The sequence below is a fragment of the Trachypithecus francoisi genome, unplaced genomic scaffold, assembly GCF_009764315.1.
Source record: "Trachypithecus francoisi isolate TF-2019V2 unplaced genomic scaffold, Tfra_2.0 Lachesis_group16, whole genome shotgun sequence".
NCBI lineage: Eukaryota > Metazoa > Chordata > Mammalia > Primates > Cercopithecidae > Trachypithecus > Trachypithecus francoisi.
The window spans coordinates 19,777,951-19,801,130 of record NW_022681461.1 but is presented as its reverse complement, the minus strand read 5'-3'; the positions used below and the strand labels follow the sequence as shown (position 1 = coordinate 19,801,130).

At 39.6% G+C, this 23,180-nt stretch overlaps 1 protein-coding gene across 4 annotated transcripts in view; it reads right to left on the bottom strand.

The window, feature by feature from the left end:
* The window catches only part of GNAQ (G protein subunit alpha q), a 327,552-nt gene that overhangs the window by 209,984 nt on the left and 94,388 nt on the right, over positions 1-23,180 (bottom strand). The window contains exon 2 of one of the 4 annotated variants that reach the window (XM_033237037.1): positions 11,936-12,070. The exons of 1 other annotated variant lie outside the window; for it this stretch is intronic. In XM_033237037.1, the coding sequence (XP_033092928.1) occupies positions 11,936-11,954 (19 nt within the window). In that variant the 5' untranslated portion in view covers positions 11,955-12,070. Of the gene's footprint in view, positions 1-7,914; positions 8,013-11,935; positions 12,071-21,039; positions 21,258-23,180 lie in introns of those variants that run through there. 2 more of the 4 variants (XM_033237038.1, XM_033237039.1) reach the window with 2 other exon arrangements.

Sequence of the window (23,180 nt, the reverse complement as noted above, 5' to 3'; positions counted from 1 at the left end):
TATCCCCTGAATTTATTTCTGGTAGGGGGCTGGTTGACTGAGTTATTCCAAGGAATCACCTAACTCAGGAAAGCAATGGTGGTTCTTTTTCCCTCTCCCCATTCTTGACTAGTAACATTATATAGAAATTTATTGTGATTAGCTTTTTTTCCTTCTGTGCTATCTCCTTTTTCACATCTTCGATATTACTTTTCTGTTACCATAAGCCTGAAGGTAACCCCTAACAGAGCTATGTATGTCGCTGGGAAGAAGACAAGACAGAAAAATGGGATCACTTCACAGAATGACAGTGTATTTCTTCTACAATGAATCCAAATCTAAAAACTTCATTTTTCTAAATGTAAGTGGTCATTTTCATGTGTCCTTTCTCAGGGCCTGTTTCTCACTCCCTCTCAAATTTCCTTGAGATCTCCAAAACAGTAACTATCTTTATCTTATCCCCAAAATGTGAAGAAAATAAAAGTGCCAATTTGGATATTAAAGACGGAATAACAGAATGAAACACAGAATGGCCATTATCACCAGTGTCCTTAATGCCATTTCCTCACTACAAAGTTGAGAAAAACAAAGAAAGAAAGGGAAGGAAAGGAAGAGAGAGAGAAAGGAAGGAAAAAAGGAAGAGAGGGAGGGAAGGAATGAGGGAGAAAAAAAAATAAAAGCTAGTAATACGTCATCTGTCCTAAATTCATTTTGTTTTTCTGATGGTTGGATTTCATTACTATCTTTATAAACAATCACAAAATTTCAATTAAGTATTACAGTTTTCATAGAAGCCTCTTAAATGACTGCAGATGTCTTGGTAAATATATAGCCCTCACACAGTTACAATGAAAGGTATTTCTAGCCATAGAGCCCTGCAGTGGCTGATTCCTTTAAAATAATTTTCCTATTACTTTTAGTAAAGTGATCTGGAACTCGTAGAAATATAAATTAACAGCTGTAATGTGAATGCTATCACCCCAATTTAACAGGATTAATTCAGAAAGTTTAAAATGAGTATTTTATAATTCCAACCATGAACAGTGGACAAAAGCATAAAGTGGCTGAAACCTACCATCTCTCTAGTAGAAATGAAGCTACAAAATTTGTTTCTCATTATCAACCAATGATTTGCAGAAACTAGTATCTTTACTCTCCCACAGATTGCTTCTTTATTATCACGATCCCACAGCTAAAGGCTTGCTCTGAGGACCTAAGTGTAAACAATCATTAATTCACAATAAAAATAGAAGAAATCCTGATTTGTGAGGCTAATATCAGGCAACAGGACCTTTTTTCTCCTGGTCACCTGCATATACTTATAACTACCCTAACCCCATAAAAAAAGAGAAAGTATCACATGAAGTATAAGCACACTGGCATGTGTTTAATCGAAATCACTTTGGGCAAGAGCAGTCAACATTTGGCACTTCTTTGGATCTAGTCACCAAGTCCCTGGGCACTGTCCACACACTGGATATCACACTAATGTAGACTCCAAGTAGGGGCCAAACATGTGACTGATAAGTGAATTAAGAGAAATTAAAAGAAATAACAATCAAACAATCAAACCTAAGATATTTTCCTGTTGCCAGAAACACACCCAGGGATCCTTTCTCCACCATCTCATCTTGCTGGCTACCCCCAGGAGGCTGACCAATAGGGATTTCCACAGCTTTGTTATACTCTGCTTTCTGCTTGGGTTTAGCCAATAGGAAACCAGAGAGCAGGAGAAAAAGGAAAGGGCATTTATTCTCCTAGCTTCCCCTCTGCAGTAAGCACAGGTGTGCTATGTTGACTTCAAGAGGTTCCAGCTCCTGCTGGGTGGCCCTCTCCATACCGCTGCGCTCTCTGGGTTCCAACAACTGCTGCCTTGTCCAGCTATTGCTTGGCCCCAGGTAACTGCACCAGCTCATACAAGTTACTTACACCTACTCCACTCCTCAATCCCCACACTGGAGTGTGCCATCCGTTTCCTTCTGGAACTCTGACTAGTACAAATACCAATCAGATGAAGGACAAGGAATACAAGGGAATGGAGGGCATCCCCTCTTTCTCCTCTGTCCTGTTCTCTATAAATCTTTTATTTACAAAGTGTTTTCTATTCAGTAACTCATTCTCATGACACACTTCTGGAAGCCAATCATGATAAAGAAACAGGGCTGGGCATGATTTTCACAACTATCCTAAATCTAGGATAATTCACTTCTATTGCCCACAATTTAAAAATATCTCATCTGGGCTTTGACTAAACCCATTTTTTTCTCCCTTTAAGCTAATTTCGTATTTCTGAATATTATTTCAATTAAAGGAACCCATTTTGAATCTTGGTGCCATCTTCCAATTGACCAACCCTAAGTTCCAGGTAAACTTCACTCAAGAACTTAATGTTCACACTTTGATTTTATTATACAAATGTTGTGAATTGAAAGTGAAGGCAAATCTTCACGTAAGAAAAATCTGCGTGATGCAAATATTGTAGGTAGAGTAATACAAGTAGGAAATTAAGGTATTATTTGGCACTAGAACAGAATTCAGCCAAAAAGCACAGTCATACATTGGTATCCACGAGGGACTGGCTCCAGGATTCCCCTCTTTGGACACCAAAACCAGGGAGCAGGGAAAAGGATTTCATTTTTGCTAGTTTAAATATATCCCCAATCAAGTTATTTAATAACTTTAACAAGCAATTGAACACACACAAGGGTGTGAGTCCCAGGAAAAACCTTGCTCTTTCTTTCAATGGTCTATATAAATATGACTTGAAAATATCCCCATAAAAATTATTTGTACCTTCAGGCAAGTACTCTGCCTTTTCTTATCCCAGCTCATCTAAATACCCAGAAATGAGATTACCCAGAAATAAGAGTATTTAAGAACCATGCTATGAAAAAGGCCACTTCATCCAGTGTGCGTAACTGGCTATAAAGAACACTAATTTTTCTTCCCTACTCACCAGATCAGGATAAAGCACAGACAGCAATCCCCAGTTCATTTCACATCTCCTTCCATCAGAACAAACATCAAACACAAACTCAATACACTGTGATACAGTGTATCACTTTGTAAGCTGTTAAGAATACATCACACTAGGGCCGGGCACGGTGGCTCACGCCTGTAATCCCAGCACTTTGGGAGGCGGGTGGATCACGAGGTCAGGAGATCTAGACTATCCTGGCTAACACGGTGAAACTTCGTCTCTACTAAAAATACAAAAATTAGCCGGGTGCGGTGGCAGGCGCCTGTAGTCCCAGCTACACAGGAGGCTGAGGCAGGAGAATGGCGTGAACCCGGTAGGTGGCGCTTGCAATGAGTGGAGATCGCGCCACTGCACTCCAGCCTGGGCGACAGAGCAAGACACCGTCTCAAAAAAAAAAGAAAAAAAAAACCCCAATATATCACATTAGGCATACACCCTCTCATACAATCTGATGTTTCCATTTTAGGCCTTTTTTTTAACCCCCCCAAGATCTTTACAACACAACAGGATTCCCACATACAAGTTCTGCCACAAATCTGTATTTACTCCATGTGTCTGATTCACATAAACCATATATATGTTAACACTGATTATTTTGCCTATTTGCATGATGGAGTCTGCAAATAGTTGTCAAAAATGACCATTTTAAATCCAATTACACGTTACCTTCTTAATGGTAAGAAATTAGCATTTATTGTTGAAAGCAATCACAGACTCATTGGTTCTTTCTCTCACTTGAACTGGCTTCAAGCTTGGGCTATTATGTTATCAAAAGAGCTGCCAAGGCCAAACCACATATGCAGAGGCATTGCTCAATGCTTTAAAAATGTCAGTTATTACTGCCATTGCTCTGAAGGATGTTGGTGCCCATTTCCATACAAGGGCCCTGGAAAACAATCACTGAATACTACCAGGAACTTCAAGGGTCTACATGGTTTATCATCTTTATTCTGAAGGAAAAAAAAGGGGATGGGGGCAGAAAACACACTTTACCAGGGCCTCTCACAGACTGAGCGAAGCCTGTACCACTTCTACTTTTTTTTTCAAGGGCCTCTGTTATGCCAAAACAGTTACCAAAACGGTGGCGTTTAAAGTTATACAATGAATGTATTTATTTCACACTGCCAGGGCCTTTCATGACTGTATCTGGATATACTGTCAAACTATCAGAAGTCTAATCTGAAGACCTTAATGAATGGGAAGCTCAGGACAAATGGCCCCGCCCCACGCTCTTAACTGGCCAGTACGCAGATAAACAACAGCCAAGAACAAAACCCACGACTCACAGAGCTGAATTATAGAGTAATTGTACTTCAGGTCCACTGGTTTAAACTGAGAGTTTGAAACATGAAATCTCAGCACCACGTCATCTGAACTCGGGCTACTTTCACATACACTCGGAAAAAGCAGAACTAGAAATTTCAAGGAGAAATTTTCTACCAATAAGCATATCATCAATCCACATCTGCAAAGATAAAAGTATTCAATATCACTGAGTCAAAACTCAATCCATGTGTTGTCCACATTCCAGGCTATATCTACTTTAAAATATGTGTATTCTGTTTTCTGCACATTTTCCTCCACTTAGATTAAAAACCTGCATTTGAAACACAGCAGCTCTAAGACTAAAGTCACCATAACTTCCCATCTTTTAATGACTGTCTGTTAAGGGCAAGTGTTGAGTACAGTTAACCATTTGTCCCCAGCATGGTCTTGCAGAAGATCCAAGACAATTTCTAAAATGTAACACAGAACAGAACTGAATTTAGTATAATCAACTACAAGTGGAAACTGGACATTAATTTAGTAGTAACCAGGACTATTAATAATAACTAATCCAGTTAAGTTGTTTTAAAGGAAAAGATACCTTAAAGGTTAAGGTATGAGCGCATTTTCTTGGAGTGCCCGTAGTAAACATTTGTGTATTAAAAACTAACATCAGTTGATTGCAGAATTTCCTGAATATACTAAAAAACATAAATTTGTACACTTTAAAACGGTAAATTTTAGGCCTGGTGCAGTAGCTCACGCCTGTAATCCCAGCACTTTGGGAGGCTGAGGTGGGCGGATCACTTGAGGTCAGGAGTTCAAGACCAGCCTGGCCCACATGGTGAAACCCTGTCTCTACTAAAAATACAAAAATTAGCCAGACGTGGTGAGGCGCCTATAATCTCAGTTACTCGGGAGGTTGAGGCAGGAGAATCACTTGAACCAGGGAGGTGGACGTTGCAGTGAGCTGAGATTGCACCACTGCACTTCATCCTGGGCAAGAATGAGACTCTGTCTCTAACAAAAAAAATAAAATGGTAAATTATGGTATATAAATATCTCAAGTTTTAAATTTTTTAAAACTAGCATCAGTATAATTTGGAGAACAGGAAGTTTACATGAATTTTCATGCTAAAACTTGTTCAGCAAGTTACTTTGAGCCAATCTGCTCAACTTATTCCCCTTCTTTCCTCCTAAGAGTACACGTTCACTTGCTCTGCCTCTGGATGTATTTTGGACAAAAGGTTTGAGAAGCCCTGAACCCACTGATTTTTATAAAGGAGGGAACTGACTCATTCACAGATTCTGCTGGTTGACAGCTAATGAGGGAGAAGATAAGACTGGAACCTACCAAGGTCTCTTATCTGTCCAGAGCTCCTGATCTTGTGTCCTCATACACTAAACATTTTTCCTATTAATAAAACTTACAAATATTTGTTGTAGAATATTATTTTAAAATTTGAACATTTTGATGTATTTTTTTTTTTCTAGGTAAATGTACTTTTTCCTGTTCTAGTTCTAAAATAAAACTGCAACAGGCTGGGCGTGGTGGCTCATGCCTATAATCCCAGCACTGTGGGACACCGAGGCAGGTGGAACATTTGAGGTCAGGTGTTCGAGACCAGCCTGGGCAACATGGTGAAACCCTGTCTTTACTAAAAATACAAAAAAAAAAAATTAGCCCCGTGTGGTGATATGCGCCTGTAGTCCCTTCGGGAGGCTGAGGTGGGAGAATCGCTTGAACCCAAGTGGTGAAAGCTGCAGTGAGCAGAGATCGCGTCACTGCACTCCAACCTGGGTGACAAAGCAAGACCCTGTCACAAAAAACAATTTTTTAAAAACCTGCAACAGTAGTTTATTATTATTTTTCACTTAACATACTGTGACAATTATTCTCTGATACTAATTATTCTTCAGAAATGGTTAATAATAATCTGAAAAAAAATCATAAAGATGTGTGATAATTTAAAAATTACCCCGTCATAACACATTTTGAGCGTTTCTAATTTTTTGCTTTTGTGAATAGTGCTCTGATAAACATCCCTAAACAAAAATCTCTGCCTGAATCTCTACTTCCTTAGGAGAGTATCATAGAAATGTATTAGCCCAAGGATGGAATCTTTGTGAAGGATCTGGCAGTCCTGTAACTGTAGCAGCTGACACAACCACAGACCCATCCCCCATCCCACTTTTGAAAATACTGTATTTTTTAACTCCTACAAATCTGAGAGACAGAACTAAATTTAATTTACATCTTTACTTTTGAGAAGAAACATGCTTCATACTTTTCTTGTCCATTTTTATTTCTTCTATGAACTTGCCCTTTTCATTTCAGGACTTGCTGTTTTTCCTACTCGTTTTTTAAAACAATGTAGTTTTTAAACACAAAATTAATGCTCATTTACAAATATTTCCCCAATTTGTCATTTTATTTTCATTGTTGACAAAACTGATGCATAAATTTGCACTATGAAAGAAATGATTATGGTCATTCATCTAAGCTTTCCTTTAGTGATTTCTTTCATTTATATCTTTAAAAGGGCTCAAACATATATATTTTATTCTAGCTTTCAAGGTTTTACCTTTTACAATTAACTAACAAAATAAACAACACATATTTTGATGTGTGGTATGCAGTGATATTTTTTACTAAAAAACTTTTTCTCAAAGTCATTACATACTTTAAAGTCACATGGTCTCAGGAGTGTCTGGCCTCAGGAAATTTTTTTCATATCCTCTAATGTGCTCCTAAATGGTGATCAAAAAAATATATGAAGCACATTGAATGTCCAAAAGCAGCAGTCCCAACCCCCAGGGCCACATACCAGCACCAGTCACCAGTCTGTTAGGAATCGGGCCGCACAGCAAGTGAGCGGTAGGAAAGTGAGCACTACTGCCTGAGCTATGCCTCCTGTGCATTAGATTCTCACAGGAGCGCGAACCCTACTGTGAACTGTGCATGCAAAGGATCTAGGTTACATGTTCCTTATGAGAATTTAATGCCTGATGATTTGAGGTGGAACAGTTTCATCCCGAAAACAACCCCCGAGCTCGACACCCATCCCTAGAAAAATTGCCCACAAAACTGGTCTCTGGTACCAAAATGATAGGGGACCACTGTCCTACAAGCATCTCAGTGACATTCATTCTGTTCCCTCTTCTTCACTTCCTTACACAACCAGCAGGTCCGTATTTCCATCCCTAAGCATTAGATTTTTGCTCACTGCCAATTTATTTAAAGAACTCTCGCCGGGCGCGGCGGCTCACACCTGTAATCCCAGCATTTGGGGAGACTGAGGCGGGCAGATCATGAGGTCAGAAGATCGAGACCATCCTGGCTAACACAGTGAAACCCCGTCGTTTCTACTAAAACTACAAAAAGTTAGCCAGGCATGGTGGCAGGTACCTGTGGGCCCAGCTACTCGGGAGGCTGAGGCAGGAGAATGGTGTGAGCACAGGAGGCGGAGTGTGCAGTGAGCTGAGATCGCGCCACTGCACTCCAGCCTGGGTGACACAGCGAGACTCCATCACAAAAAAAAAAAGAACTCTCAAGAACAGTAGTGAAAATATTCCAGGATGTTAAATATTCTCTTCCACTTTATACATCTATTCCTACTTACATGTTACGCATATGCTACCTACTCCAGTTCCTCCTCTTAATAGCCCTGTGGACTTGGGTAAATTACCTGTCCTCTCTAAGCCTGTTTCCTTGTCTGCAAATACCACCACCTAGTTCACAGCTCTGCTCTGAGTTTTCAATTAGTTAATCCAAGTAAAGCAGTGCCTGGTAGGAAATAGATAATAAATGTTAGCTATAATTTACAATGCAAAGTCAAGTGCAAAAATGAGAGAATAGTCTGATAAAAGGCTATAGGGCAGGGTTGGGTGGAGGGACAACAAAACCTCAGTAGTCAAGAGAAATAATATTTTAATACAATATTTTTAAAAGTCAAAATTAATACCCCAAATCCACAAAGAACAAAATAAAGACAGGATCATTAAAAGTACTATGTTGCACCATATTGGCACCTGAGAAGCTGCCTTTGGTTTTGATCCAGTGGCAAGTGCTTTTATTCACCTTATCTAGTCTCAGCCCTGACTCAAATTCTCCATTCTCAAAATAACTGAGATTACCATCACCAGCATTTCAGTATTTAAATTCACAGTGTTTGGAGATTTTTTAGCTTGTTTATTCTTAATTTTATTGGATATAGACTGCATATCAGACATTCTTCCAGTATCAAGGATACAGGACAGACACAGTCATTACTGTCACAAAGGTAACATGCAAGTGTAAGCAGATGATTCACTGATAGATGAATAATAAATTATCTAATGGAGATGGCTGCTATGCATTAAAGAATTAAACGACAATGAAATACAGAGTGACCTGACTGTTGCTCTGAGAGACCCTCTTAAGAAGGTACATTAAAGCTAATATTCAAAAACCAGCAACAAGAAAATTAGAAGGAAACAGCATTTCAAGCAGTTAACCAGCTGATCTGGAGGCTGAGGTGGGAACGTATTTAGCTGGCATGTTGCAGGTACAACAAGAGGATCAGTGTGGTTGTGGTGTAACAGCTGGTAAGGCAAAGAGGTAGGAGGCAAGGCGGGAGCACAGGCTACACAAGCAACAGCCAAGTCACCTGGAGCATTATATTTCACGAAACAAGTTAGATTTTATTCTAAGTGCACTGGACAGCTTTGGAAAGTATGAACCAGGGAAGTAATAGGCCTTGATTTAGGCTAAATAAAGAATGGATGACTGTTAAGAAGAAGTTAGTAGGGTATTCCAACAATCCAAACAAACAAAAATAATCCTAAAAAAAGTGTGCGTGGGGCTGACAAGGGGAGGGATAGTTTGGAGATGGATGAAGTGGAAAAGGGAGGAGACGGCATAGGGAGAACTCGCTGATTTCTGGCTTGATGGATGGAGACACTAGATTCTTAGAGAAGCCTGAGGAGGAAAGGGTTTGCAAAGAGAGGACGTTAAGTCTGAAATGTGTATTCATCCCAATAAAAAGCACTGTTGTACACCTAGAAGATTCACTGCATCGACATGGAGGCTACCCACGTGGGATGAAACAGAGGATGCGATTTGTGTCCTACATTCTCTGGGCCTCAAAGGCAAGGACACAGACATGACTGAACATCTGCTAATGTGTGAGTCAGAGCAGGCTGCAAAACCTGGGTTGCAATTTCACTTCCTATGAGATAAATCTCCTTAGCTAAAGAAAAGGTAAGAAACTTGTTGGTCTCTAAAGTTACACACACACACACACACACACACACTTATAAAGTGGCACCATCTGGCCGGGAGCAGTGGCTCATGCCTATAATCCCAACACTTTGAGAGGCCAAGGTGGGTGAATTGTTTGAGATCAGCCCATGGTGAAACCCCACCTCTACTAAAAATACAAAAATTAGCCAGATGGGGTGGTGCACGCCTGTGGTCCCAGATACTTGGGAGGCTGAGGTGGGAGGATCACCTGAGCCCAGGAGGCAGAGGTTGCAGTGACCTGAGATTGCACCACTGCACTCCTGCGTGACAGAGGATGACCCTGTCTCAAAAAAAAAAAAGTGGCACCATTGCTACATGCACACTTCTTTTAGAGAAAACTGGGACTTCACTGTACATTATTTGGGAAGCAGGAAGATATAAAAATATAAAGTCATACTAATAACAGATTTTAAGCAGCAAGAACCCTTCAAACTTAATACACCAACCACAGAATTCAACATTTTTTTTTTTTTGCAGATAATAAAAAATATGACACACGCAATCCGGATTGCGTGTCGCACATAACACGCACAGATTGTCGGGTCGCACATAAACTGCACACTTTAAAAATGCAGTGGCTGGGAAATTATGAGATGCACTTTTGAAAAGCACTCTGAAGTCCTTATTAACCCTGCAAATACTTCCTCAGGATAGAATGGCTCATGTGGCCCTCCTCAAAAGAAAACAACGAATTTCATTTATAACAGAGGAAAAGGCCTAAGATGGATTTGAAATGCCATTTTCCACCTTATTGCATATTCATCAAGAGATCAGCTACAGGCAGAGGTGTGGCACAGAAAGAACATCAGCTGAAGTCAGGGGCCCCCCCAGCCCTGCCCTCAGGAGACAAGGATCCACACATAGCCACCTGGCCAATGAGAGCTGAGGATGAGCGAATTGGCCTGGATAACCTCAAGGGTTCTATCCAGCGTTGGATTTTATGATCATTTTCCCTCTCTGTATATTATTATACAGCATTAAAAACTATTAAATTTCTCACAAGAATGTCACCTCACATTTAGTGTATGTTCAAATAATAATCCAAATAAGTTGACTAAAAACTACAGTAGTCTTCTTTCAAGGTTAATATGTCAAGATTTTTTTTTCTTTTACTCACGTGGCTCTTCACTCTGAGTCTCTAAAAATAATTATCTTTCGAGGTAGGGGAATTAAGGTGCTAGAGGGAGCCAGCCAAGTACTGCCCCAGTTAAGAGAAGCAATGATCTGTGAAGTCTCAAAAAATACGCAGATTTTCAGAGTGCAGAACATGGCATGCTTTCTGGGCTAATATTATCCCAGTAATTTCGAATAATGACATTGAGAATACTAAGAAGGACTCATGTATGTTCCAAGTGTGCCTAATACGCACAAAACCACAAAAAGATCTGGAAGACAGAAAGTATCATGGAAAACAAAAGCTACTGAATCTGCACATGCAGAGCAGTTACTGACTTTTAAGGACTTTTAGAAGTCCACTGTTCATGTGGCATCTAACAGTCAGTTAAAAAGAAAATGAGGGCTGGGCGCGGTGGCTCACACCTGTAATCCCAGCACTTTGGGAGGCCAAGGCAGATGGATGAGGTCAGGAGTTCAAGACCAGCCTGACCAACATGGTGAAACCGCGTCTCTACTAAAAATACAAAACTTAGCCAGGTATGGTGGCATGGGCCTGTCGTGCCAGCTACTCAGGAGGCTGAGGCAGGAGAATCGCTTGAACCCGGGAGGCAGAGGTTGCAGTGAGCCGAGATTGCACCACTGCACTCCAACCTGGACGACAGAGTGAGACACTGTCTCCAAAAAAAAAAAGAAAAGGAAAATTGTACTCAAAGAAATATTTCCCTTTTCTTAAAGGAAGAAAAAGAACATGATTAAAACACACACGTACAAGCAAGCCAAACCTGTGCATTGTTCACATTTTAAAGTTTAAAATTTTCTCTTGGGGGGAAATGTTGATCAAAAACCACAGTACCTGCTGGGGGTCTCATTATTGGCATTAAACCACTCAGCAAGGACTCTTGAAAGTAATCATTTCCAAATGGCTACTTGGCAGAATCCAACTACGTCACAAAGAGATGTATTAGGAAATCATTTGGGTTCTCACTTCTCCTAAAACAAAAAAATTTTTTAAGATTCAGCTTTTGTAAAAAGCCGAAACATCTGCCATTGGAGATAAGAAGTTGCCCCTTGGTAGTGAATGCTCAGAGGACTTCGAAGATAGGTACATGAAATGTCCCTATTCTTTTAGGTTATAATTACTCCAAAGCAGTCCAATGATGCTTCTTGTGTGTTCACATGTGCTGTCCAAAACAGAGGCGCAACATCTGGCACCACCAATTTTGATGTCGAGACAATTTCACCAGTCAGTTAAAAAAGGTACACTATGGTCTGTTTCATTAATTTAAATTTTGTCCTCTAATTTATTTCACCTGAAGGCCATATGTTCATCCAGTATTCAATCCAGTGACAGGAACAGATACTCAACAAAATGGTAACAGAGCAGGAGTCTCTCTTCCCATCTTTCCCCTTCAATTTCTTCAGAAATAGCAATAGTCAACCTGAGCCTAAAATAAATAAATGCGGGTTTCCTTACTGTTAAGTAAATTGCACATGGAAATAAGCCTTCTTCCTGCAAAGGGAAGGAACTCTTTGCTCGGAAATATCACACCTTGAAATGTATAACAAGCAGGCAGGAAAGAAGAAAGGACACTCTTACAACCAGAATTACTCCTTGAGAAAGTAAAATTAAAGAAAGTACAGGCCGGGCGCGGTGGTTCAAGCCTGTAATCCCAGCACTTTGGGAGGCCGAGACGGGCGGATCATGAGGTCAGGAGATCGAGACCATCCTGGCTAACACTGTGAAACCCCGTCTCTACTAAAAAAAATACAAAAAATTAGTCGGGCGAGATGGCGGGCGCCTGTAGTCCCAGCTACTCGGGAGGCTGAGGCGAGAGAATGGCGTCAACCCGGGAGGCGGAGCTTGCAGTGAGCTGAGATCCGGCCACTGCACTCCAGCCTGGGCGACAGAGCGAGACTCCGTCTCAAAAAAAAAAAAAAAGAAAGTACAATGGTGCATTTTATTAATGTTTAGTAAAGCCTGCACATATGATGACTTCCTACCATTTGCCTGAAAAATGAGGAAGTGAAACCAATTAGCCTCTTAATTTAAACTGAGCCTCTCCTCTTGCTCCACAATCCACGGAAGTGATCCAAGAAACAAAAACTAGAGTTAAAGGGGAAGAGACATCATAATCCAAGATACAATGTATGGTTCTTGGAATAGTTCTTGTTTTAGGCCTCATGACCCAACAAATGCTGTCTGAATTATAGCAATATATACTCAGACATTATTTTTAATACACTGACCCAATAATACATAAAAATAACATTGGAGGAAGCATAATAAATATGGTTTCTGTTTTTTCAAAAACAATCAGAAACCGGTTGTCTTATATGCAACCTTTCCCCTGAAATGTTTCATCATAGAAAAGATAAAAAAGTCACTAAGGCATCTAATGAAAACAGTGGCTCACACAGACTATACCTGCTTACTTGAACCAATAAGGAAGTTAACAGAAATTAAATCAACTAAATGCAAAACACTTTAACAAATCAAAAAAAGAAAATATTGAATCACTAGGCATCACTAAGTTGGGTGATATTTCCAGGAGTTTGTGAAATCACACCCATACCCCCGTACTCAAACCCACACATGAGTTGGGGCAGGGCTTCAAAAACCAAAAGCTGCAGCCTAACGCTGACCCTAGAATGATTCCTTTCTTGTCCTGTTGTGTACTTAGGCTTTCCCAAGTATACTCACCATCAACTCTTTTTTTAGAGCCTGTCAATACACTACATACTAAATGAAATGACTGCTACAATATTCTAGATCTTCCACAAACTAGAGTTGAGAATATAGAGGTGGGAAAATTTCCAATGATGAAGTATTTTTCTTTCTTTTCCACATATTCTTCTTAATATTACTGTTGAGGCAATTAAGTCATTACTTATTGCTTGTTTTGTACTATAACAGGTGCCATAGGAATTTTATAAAGTACAGGTAATGAACTTTTTTCTAAATAACAGCTTTATTGATATCACATATATATCCTACAACTCAGCCACTGAAAATGTAGAGTTCTGGCTGGACGTGGTGGCTCACACCTATAATCCTAGCACTTTGGGAGGCCGAAGCGGGCAGATCACTTGAGATCAGGAGTTCCAGACCAGCCTGGCCAATGTGGTGAAATCCCGTCTCTACCAAAAATACAAAAATTAGCTGGGCGTGATGGTGCATGCCTGTAATCCCAGCTACTTGGGAGGCTGAGGCAGGAGAATCGCTTGAACCCAGGATGAGGAGGTTGCAGTGAGCCAAGATTGCGCCACTGCATCCCAGCCTGAGAGACAGAGAGAGACTACATCTCAAAAATAAAATAAAATAAAATAAAATAAAATAACATAAATAAAATAAAATAAAATGAATATAGAGTTCAATGATTTTTAGTATGTATACAGATATGTGCAGGCATCACCACAAGCCATTTTAGAACATTTTCATTTTGGTAATGAGACTTTTAAGGAGTTGTCAAATACCTAAGTACTCAAAACATCACACTACTTAGATAGAAAAGCTTGGCCGGGCGCAGTGGCTCACGCCTGTGATTCCAGCACTTTGGGAGGCCGAGGCAGGTGTATCACCAGAGGCTAGGAATTTGGGATCAGTCTGACCAACATGGTGAAACCCCATCTCTACTAAAACTACAAAATTAGCCAGGCGTGGTGGCATGTGCCTGTAATCCCAGCTACTCGGGAGGCTGAGGCAGGAGAATCCCTTGAACCTGGGGGTTGGAGGTTGCGGTGAGCTGAGATCATGCCACTGCACTCCAGCCTGGGCAACAAGAGTGAAATTCTGTCTCAAAAATAAATAAATACCTGAAATTTAAAAAGAGATAGAAAAGCTTGCTGCTAAATGCATTCCTTCTTGTTCTGGCTTTCAAGTACAGTTGTCCCTTGGTATCAAGGGGATTGGTTCCAGGACAAACCTCACCCCTGCCATGGATACCAAAATCTGCAGATGCTTAAGCCCCATACATAAAATAGTATAGCATCTGCATACAAACCATACACATCCTCCTGTATACTTTAAATGATCTCTACATTACTTACAATACCTAATACAATGTAAATGCTATGTGAATAGTTGTTATACTGTATTGTTACTTATGTTATTTTTTATTGTTACTTATTTTTAAGTATTTTGCATCTGAGGTTGGTTGAATCCACACAGCCCATGGATTCAGAGGGCCAACTATATATATTTATATGGGGGCTCTGATGTAACTGCTTTGTTCTTTTTCTGTGTAACACATGAGAGTTTGGATCTGATCCAATAGCCTATGAGATACTATTGAAAAGTTCTGAGCAGGTTGGAACTTCATCATAGGACTCATGAAGAAGACAGTGGCATGGCACAAACAGAGTTCAATTTTACAGGGAAGAAACACAACAAAGAAATGGGACCAAAGAAAGCTACCGCAAGGCCCACACAGGAGGTAAGAGCCTGAAATTGTGTGGTGAAAATGGGCAAGAAGGAAGGACTTAACATTGAAAAGATAGAACAGGCAGGTTGTGGCTATAGTCTGTGCCGCAGTGAGAGAAAGAGGAGACCAAGAAAGAAGCACGGCTTGAACCTGGGAGTCCAAGAAAATGAGAGCGCCTTTAGCACCACCGGGGGGTCCAGAAGAAACACTGGTGAAGGGTGAAGTTGATAGGCCACTTTTACCTGTGTTACGTTGTCTAATGCATTTCCAGGTCGTAGAGGCTAGAATCTTAATTCTGGAAAGTTTCTTCCTGGGACATTGGAAGGGAAACGCTGCTAAGTATGCACAGCTGAATATTCAAAGCAGGAAACAAAATCATCTGGATACTGGTTGATGTAAGGTTTCAGATCTGGTGGGAGGACCAGTGGAACTCGGCAGATGGGACTGAAAGGGACCCCTGCTCCTCTGCAATGTAGCAAATGGCTGCATGAAAGAGGAGAGGGCAGCTTTGAGGGTTCTCTGTGTGTGAGGGTCTGCCCAGGCTGACCTAGGAGAGATATGGGTACAAAATCAAGTTTATCCCACCTTCCAGTGTCACCTTTTTCCCACTCTTCTCCTATATCAGGTATGTCCCCATGACCTTCCTAAGGATATGGAATGAGGGGCAAGGAAGGATCTAGAAATGTTGAATAAATACACACATTTACAGTCTTTTATGGCAATGGCCATGAAACTCTACCTCAGAGCCTCCACTGGGCCAGAAGTAAATTTCCAAATTCTGTTAATACATGCAACGGCTAGCCATGAGTCATGTGCCTTCAGTTTGATAAGAAAATTCTGATACTGCATCATGAAGAACTAAATATGTTTACTCAAAACTCACTAGGAATATTTTAGGCACCTTATTGAAAATTAATTTATTTTTACTAAAATTGAAGAGTACAGTTGATGTCCCAACCTATTGCTGACTATAAACTCATAAATTTCACCACCTTGAGATAGTATAAAGCATGAATAATTCTAAAATACTAAATAAGTTCCCCCCTTTTCTCTCCCAACTCATCTCCAGAAATGAGTAACACAGAAAGCGAAGAAAAAAATAGAAAAAATACAAACCACAAGTCAATAGCCATAACAGATAATCAACTGGGTGAAAAAACTCATTCTGGAACTTTGATTTCAACCTAATTTTAGAGTAAGTAATTATTCTGTCCAAGAATTAGTAAGAACCAAACAGACAATGCCATACAGAGAATATTTTATAATCATAAAATGTTGCGTGTTTTGAAACATGGCCATTGAACTCTTTTGCATATTAAGAATACAAGACTGTGTGCCAAACCTGATTTCTGCACCCTCCCCTTTTTAACCCAATCCAAGAAAGTGATTCTGATTGAATTACCTCACAGTTATGTACTCGCTGATGTCCTGACACTTAATGATTAGGGTGACCATATAATTTATCATCCTAAAAGGATAATTTCTAAGAGTAAAAGGGGTACTATTAAAAATTATGCTAGGACAATATGTGTAAACCACAATAGTCCTAGGCAAACTGGGACATACATATGATCCTATTAAAAGTATTCTAGAATAGAAGAAGGTTGTAAAAGAGCATTTAAAAAGGTGAAGAGAAGTTATAAAGGTGAAGAATATAGGGCATGGAAAAAAATCTGAATATTAGCAGGAGTACATAGTCCTAATATCCCTTACGGTGCATATTACAGATTATAAAAAGTGTATAAACTCCCATAGCAAACAATCCTTTAAAAATAGGACCTAGGTTGGGCACAGTGGCTCACACCTGTAGTCCCAGCACTTTCGGGAGGCCAAAGCGAGTGGATTGCCTAAGCTCGGGAGTTTGAGACCAGCTTGGGCAACACGGCAAAGCCCCATCTCTACAAAAAAAATACAAAAATTAGCTGGGCATGGTGGGCGTCCTAGCTTCTTGGACGGCTGAGGGGAGAGGATCACTTGAGCCTGGGAGGTCAAGGATGCAGTGAGCAGAGATCACACCACTGCACTCCAGACTGAGTGACAGGAACCCCATCTCTTAAAACAGAAAAATTAAATTAAATTTTAAAAAGGATCTAACGCACTGGGAGAAAATATCTGTAAAACAGTACGAAGAGTTAATAGTGAAATGTATTTAAAAATTTGCAAGTCATATATTTTTTAATCTCCCAATAAAGAAAAGGGCAACTGGAAAAAAAGTAACAACTGAAAAATGATTTAGCCTCACAAATATTAAAAGAATTAACAAATTCAAATGGCAATGACATAATATTTTTCAAGCAGTAAACTGGCAAAGATGCTTTTAAATGCTCATATTCAAGATTTGGAAATCTAAGGCAAAACTGGAATTCTATACACCAATGTGAAAATACAAACAGCCACAAAGCTTTCTGCAAAAACTCAACAATAGCTACCATATCTTTTTTTTTTTTTTTAAGACACAGTCTTGCTCTGTTGCCCAGGATGGAGTGCAGTGGCACAATCTTGGCTCATTGCAAGCTCTACCTCCCAGGTTCATGCCACTCTCCTGCCTCAGCCTCCTGAGTAGCTGGGACTACAGGTGCCCACCACCACGCCCGGCTAATTTTTTGTATTTTTAGTAGAGATGGGGTTTCACCATGTTAGCCAGGATGGTCTCCATCTCCTGACCTCGTCCACCCTCCTCGGCCTCCCAAAGTGCTAGGATTACAGGTGTGAGCCACTGTGCCCGGCCAATAGCTACCATATCTTAAAATATTGTATACATTTCTGCTACAGTGATTCCACTCTTAGCAACTTTCCCCAAGGAAATGCTCTAGTATGTTGCAAATATTAGCTATCGGACGTGTATTCATAGTTGATTAAAAACATCAAAAAATCAAAACCTAAACATTCAACAATAAGGAATGGGGAACATAAATGATAGTCCATTCATATGACGGGAGACTATGCAACTATGAGAAATAACATTTTACTACATTTAACTAAATAAAAAGTGTTTTATTACATTTAACTAAATAAAACTGTGGATAATATATTGCCAAATGGAAAGAGTGGACTGCAAATTCACATGTAAACCTTATACTAGTTCTCGAAAATGCGCACTTACATACACATGTACATATACACATACACACACACACACAAAATATATAGAAAGAGGTAGGGTAGAAAAATTTCTATGTGTTGAAAGTGATTATCTCTAGATGGTAGGATGAATAACTTCTCTTTTTCCTATTGCTAACTTATATTTTCCCAATTTAACAAATTAAAATAGTATATTTTGTAAAAATAAAACAGTTGCTAAGAAACTGGAAAAAGAAAATTATATCCCCTTACAAGAACTTTATGTCAAAGATGTAACAAAACTGGTAATAGAGTTAAAAGATCATGTTCTTTAAGTCAGAAGATATCTAAGGTGAAGTGGTTTGGGGCTGTACTTGGAATTCCTCTAAGATCAACCTTGTGACGATAAAACTGAGATAAAATATATAAGAAAATGTCAGAGAGTGGTCAAGTATTATATAAAGGAATTTGAATATTATATAATGGAATGATTTTACTAGTGAGCCATTAACAGAACATGTTTTGGGTTGTTTTTCTTAATTCTGCAGTGATCCATCCATCGCTCTGCTTTGTAAGTACTGTGACATACTTGCAAAATGGCTGGCTGGACAGAGCAGAAACAGAACTGGCGTGCTGGATGAAAACCACAGACTTTATGTTAGTAACCCTTGTCCTAATCAATGGAAACAAAAAATAGGGCACTCCCAATGGATTTACTGGGAAACTCACCAAAAAGTAGAAAATCAATCAACCCCCACTACATATATTCCTCATAGTCCTTGACCTCAGGACCCTAAACTGTGTTTAGGGTCCTGAGTTAGGGTCACAGTTAGGGTCAAAGAAAAAAGGGCAATACATAATTATCTCAATTGCACCCCATCAAATATCCGTGCGTAGAAAACTTTTAAAAATAAAGACACTTGAAATCTACCAAAATGTGATCAATAGCTGTGTCTGGCTTGTAAAAATACAAGTTATACTATCTTTTTGTCTGTATTTTACAAATTTCTAACAAGCATGTATTAAATTAAATTTTAAGCAATCTTTGCAATCCTTGCAAATCTGCTGCACTTGGATCCAATAACTAACCAACTGGTTATGTGACTGTAAATGAGTGAATTTACCTTTCTGGGTTTCATTTATCATCAAATGGGTTGGGAATGATGACTTCTTAATGGATAGAAACAAAATCTGCGAAAAAAAAATACTATTTTTAGAAGTTCCACTACTCCCAGTTAGCACATAAGACTAATAACCTCACATGGCAGATACTGGGCATTGCAGAACCCATTTCTGACCTCAAAAGCTCTCAAGTCAACATAGATTTGAAGATTATTGTAACCCAGGAAACCAAGGGAAGGGCTCCCCTCAGGGGTTTTGGTTCATGAGCCAAATTTGAGCCTCAAGATCAATTTAAAGCCAAGCTACAAACCACAAAAGAAACTTAAGAGATTTTAACTACAGTACATACTGACACATGTTCAATGTGTCTTGAGAAAAGGAAAAATATGTTATATCAGATTTGTCAAATATAACATGACACAGGTAAGAACATTGGGAATGTTAGTCCCTTTTCTGCAATTAAAATATTTTGACTCTCAGTAGTCCAGGAATAACATGGGTCACAATTCTCCCATATTTACAAGAGAGTCAGACCGGATAAATCAAAAGTGTCTTCTCTTTCTACAATGATATAAATCTCTAGTATGCACATTCATGTGAGACTGCCCTTAATTAAAGTTTGATTTCCTCTACTATGCAAATTGGAAAAAAAAATAAAGTACCTTTATCCTGGAAGTAACTTTTTTTTTTTTTTTTGAGACGAAGTCTTGCTCTGTTGTCCAGGCTGGAGTGCAGTGGCGTGATCTTGGCTCACTGCAACCTCTGCCTCCTAGGTTCAAGCAATTCTCCTGCCTCAGCCTCCCAAGAGTAGCTGGGATTACAGGCACACACCACCACACCTGGATAATTTTTGTATTTTTAGTAGAGATGTGGTTTTGCCATGATGGCCAGGCTGGTCTCCAACTCCCTACCTCAGGTGATCCACCCACCTCAGCCTCCCAAGGTGCTGGGATTACACGCTTGAGCTACAGTGCATGGCCAGTGACTGACTCCTTACTTTAAAATTGTCCCATGTGGTGTTGGGCAACTACCAGAATACTGCTTTAGAAGAACACTTAATAGTGAGAAAATATGTTCCTCATATATTAGAGGAGAAAACAGGTAGGCAGTATGAACGAATGACACCTGTTCAAAATCTACTGATTCATTCAGAATACATATATAATATTAACAATAGGATATCTAGCTAATGGCAATACTAGTACTTTTTTTCTTAATCTTTTCTGTATTTTAAAAATTTGGTACATTTTGAAAATAAATTACTTTCATAATCAAAAACTATAATAAAAGCATTTTAGAATTATTCCAATGAGGCTCACAAATCTTCAGCCATAACAGATCATCTGGCTCTATCAACCAACCAGTAAGAGCCTGTTTCATGAAGCTGTGTATACAAGATGCAGGTTGTCAGTTAAACCATTCGTTTAAAACACTCAATCATCCAGGCACCATCAAGCCACCTCACCCCATATATCCTCTTTAGACCAGAAACCAAACCATTCCTATTTCCTCCTCCACCAAACTTAGCATTCAACAACCTCGGAGGCCCCTCTGGTCAGGCCCAGTAGAAACTATGTTTGGGAGCAGATGGAAGTTCATGGGGCCCCTCGCATAACTCTGTGAACCACCATCTCTTCCACTGAGGCACTGCTCCAACCTCTGTCACTCATTGTAACGCAAGACAAACCTGGTCTGCCACTTTGACACTAACTTAGCTTGCCCAGTGTGAAATTAACTGTGTGAAGTACAAATACTCAATGAACACAAGATGACACACTGCCTCTTTAAAGCAGCTGTGATTCCATAATTACCTGTTTGTGACTGGAGTGACAAGAAGATGTGAATAATTCAGGTATTCAGAGTCTAAATACTTTATGAAACATCTAGTTCTGGAAGGGTATAAATCCAAAGAGAGCAAAGGAAACAAGGGAGAGCCACTCTGCTCGTGTGGGCTGTCCCATCTCAGAACACCAGGGGTCTCAGCCCACCCCAGAGAACTTAGCAAGGCGGCTGGGGAAGCACAAAGGTCTATCTGTCAGCTTTCCAGTTCCTTTTGAGTCTGTCTTCACAGTGCAGCTTCCTTATTTGTTTGAAGTACTGTAAATTCCGAGAATATCAGGCACACCCATACTCAAATGTAAACAGAAAAACACATCACAAAGCCAAATACAAATGGGTTCTTGGGCTATTAATTGGGGATCATCCATCAGATAAGGCTGATGTTCTTCTTTACGTGTTTAATGTGGCACCTTCACAAAAGAGATGACACTTTAAAAATCTATTTGCCAGCTTTGAAAATTTAGCACTTGAAACAGATACGAAGTATCTGTAAAGTTGCTTTACTCAAAAAGCAAGAAAACAAGTAGTTTAAGAAGAAAAAAAAAAGAGAGAAAGGCAGATTTCTTAAATTCCACACTGCTTTGTTACCACTAAACTAAATGTATTGCCTCAGGTTGTGTCTGTCTGGGTTATGATTACATGCAAAACCTAGGCCAAAACTGCTCTCCATATTTCATGCATGCGTCTTTTCAATAAAGTGTTTATTAGGAAAACAGAAAAGGCCTTCTTATTTTGGAAAATGCCTTAAAACGCTTAATTACCTAGGTCAGAGGTAAGCTACATACTCACAGATGAAAAATACACCTCTTAGGGGAAAAAAATCCGGTTGCCCTAATTATACATGGATGATCTAATTAAACTGTCATTCACAATTCATTAAAGCTATTAATAAATTGTAAATGGGCAAAGGGATAATATAGTTAAATTTATACAAGTGTTAAGACCTATTAAACGCAGCCAAGTACGAGTGGTGAAGATCCCTAAGAACATGAACTTTACACCTCATCCAAGGGACACTTAAAGGCCTCATCTAAAGGCTCTTGACTGCCTTCTTGTTTATAAATGAGGAAACTGAGGTCTACTGAAGTTATGCAAATCACCCACGTTTACATCCTCTAACTTTCCCACTACTTATAAGGTTGCCACACTTCCTGAATTGCAGGCATTTCTTCAGTCCTAAACAGAAAATGCTAGCATGCCTTGCTACTTTAAGTGGAGGACAAGGGCTTGATAATCATTCCTGGAATAGTTCACAGAACCAAATATTAGATGGCAAGTTAACTGATGCAGAGGAGAGAGGACCAAATGGTGAGGCGGTAACATCACTACCTACAGAACAACAACCATGCTGCTAGCTGATACTGGAAGAAGAGAGAAGCAACAGGAACTAAAGAAAACAGAAACATTTTGTGAAGTCTGATGTGTCCAGAAAAAAGGTTCCTAGGAATTTCATGGTGAGTAAAATATCCTTATTAGTAATCTACCTGTTGACAAAAGAAATTTTTGCTGAAACTAAGATAGAATCACACCGCCAACCAAAACAGCAGAGTAACCACTATGTCAATAAAGGATTGAGAATAAACAGAACATTTTCCAGCTCTATAAATAATGTGTTTTCATCCTCTTAAGATTCCACATTTCCAAAAACCCCAAAAACACCTAGGCAAAGGAAACTCCATCAAAAGCACATACGTCTTAGAACCAGTCAGTCAGTGCCTGCAGCCTGCAAACCAATGTGCAAAGCCTGGGCGGATGACCCAGCAGTCATATGCTCCACCACTGACAGCTGGAAAAACCAGTCTCTTCAAATAGGCAATGAAGAATAAAACAAAAATAAAATAAAACCTTCCCTGCATTGTTGTTAACTGCAGTCTTTGTTTTACACTGTAACAGTATATTTATGACGCCTTACAGCAGTTGCTATACTGATCAACAGTAACACAGGAGTTAAAGCCCAGGGTCTCAGATTCAGGTACTACCACTAGCTAGGTAGCTTTGAGTAAGTTAAGGAACCTGTCACTTTCTTTTCTTCATCTGCAAAATGAGGATAATGATGCCTAGCTCACAGGGTTTGTTTGCAAAAAATACAGGTAGAGCCCTTAGCAGTGACTAC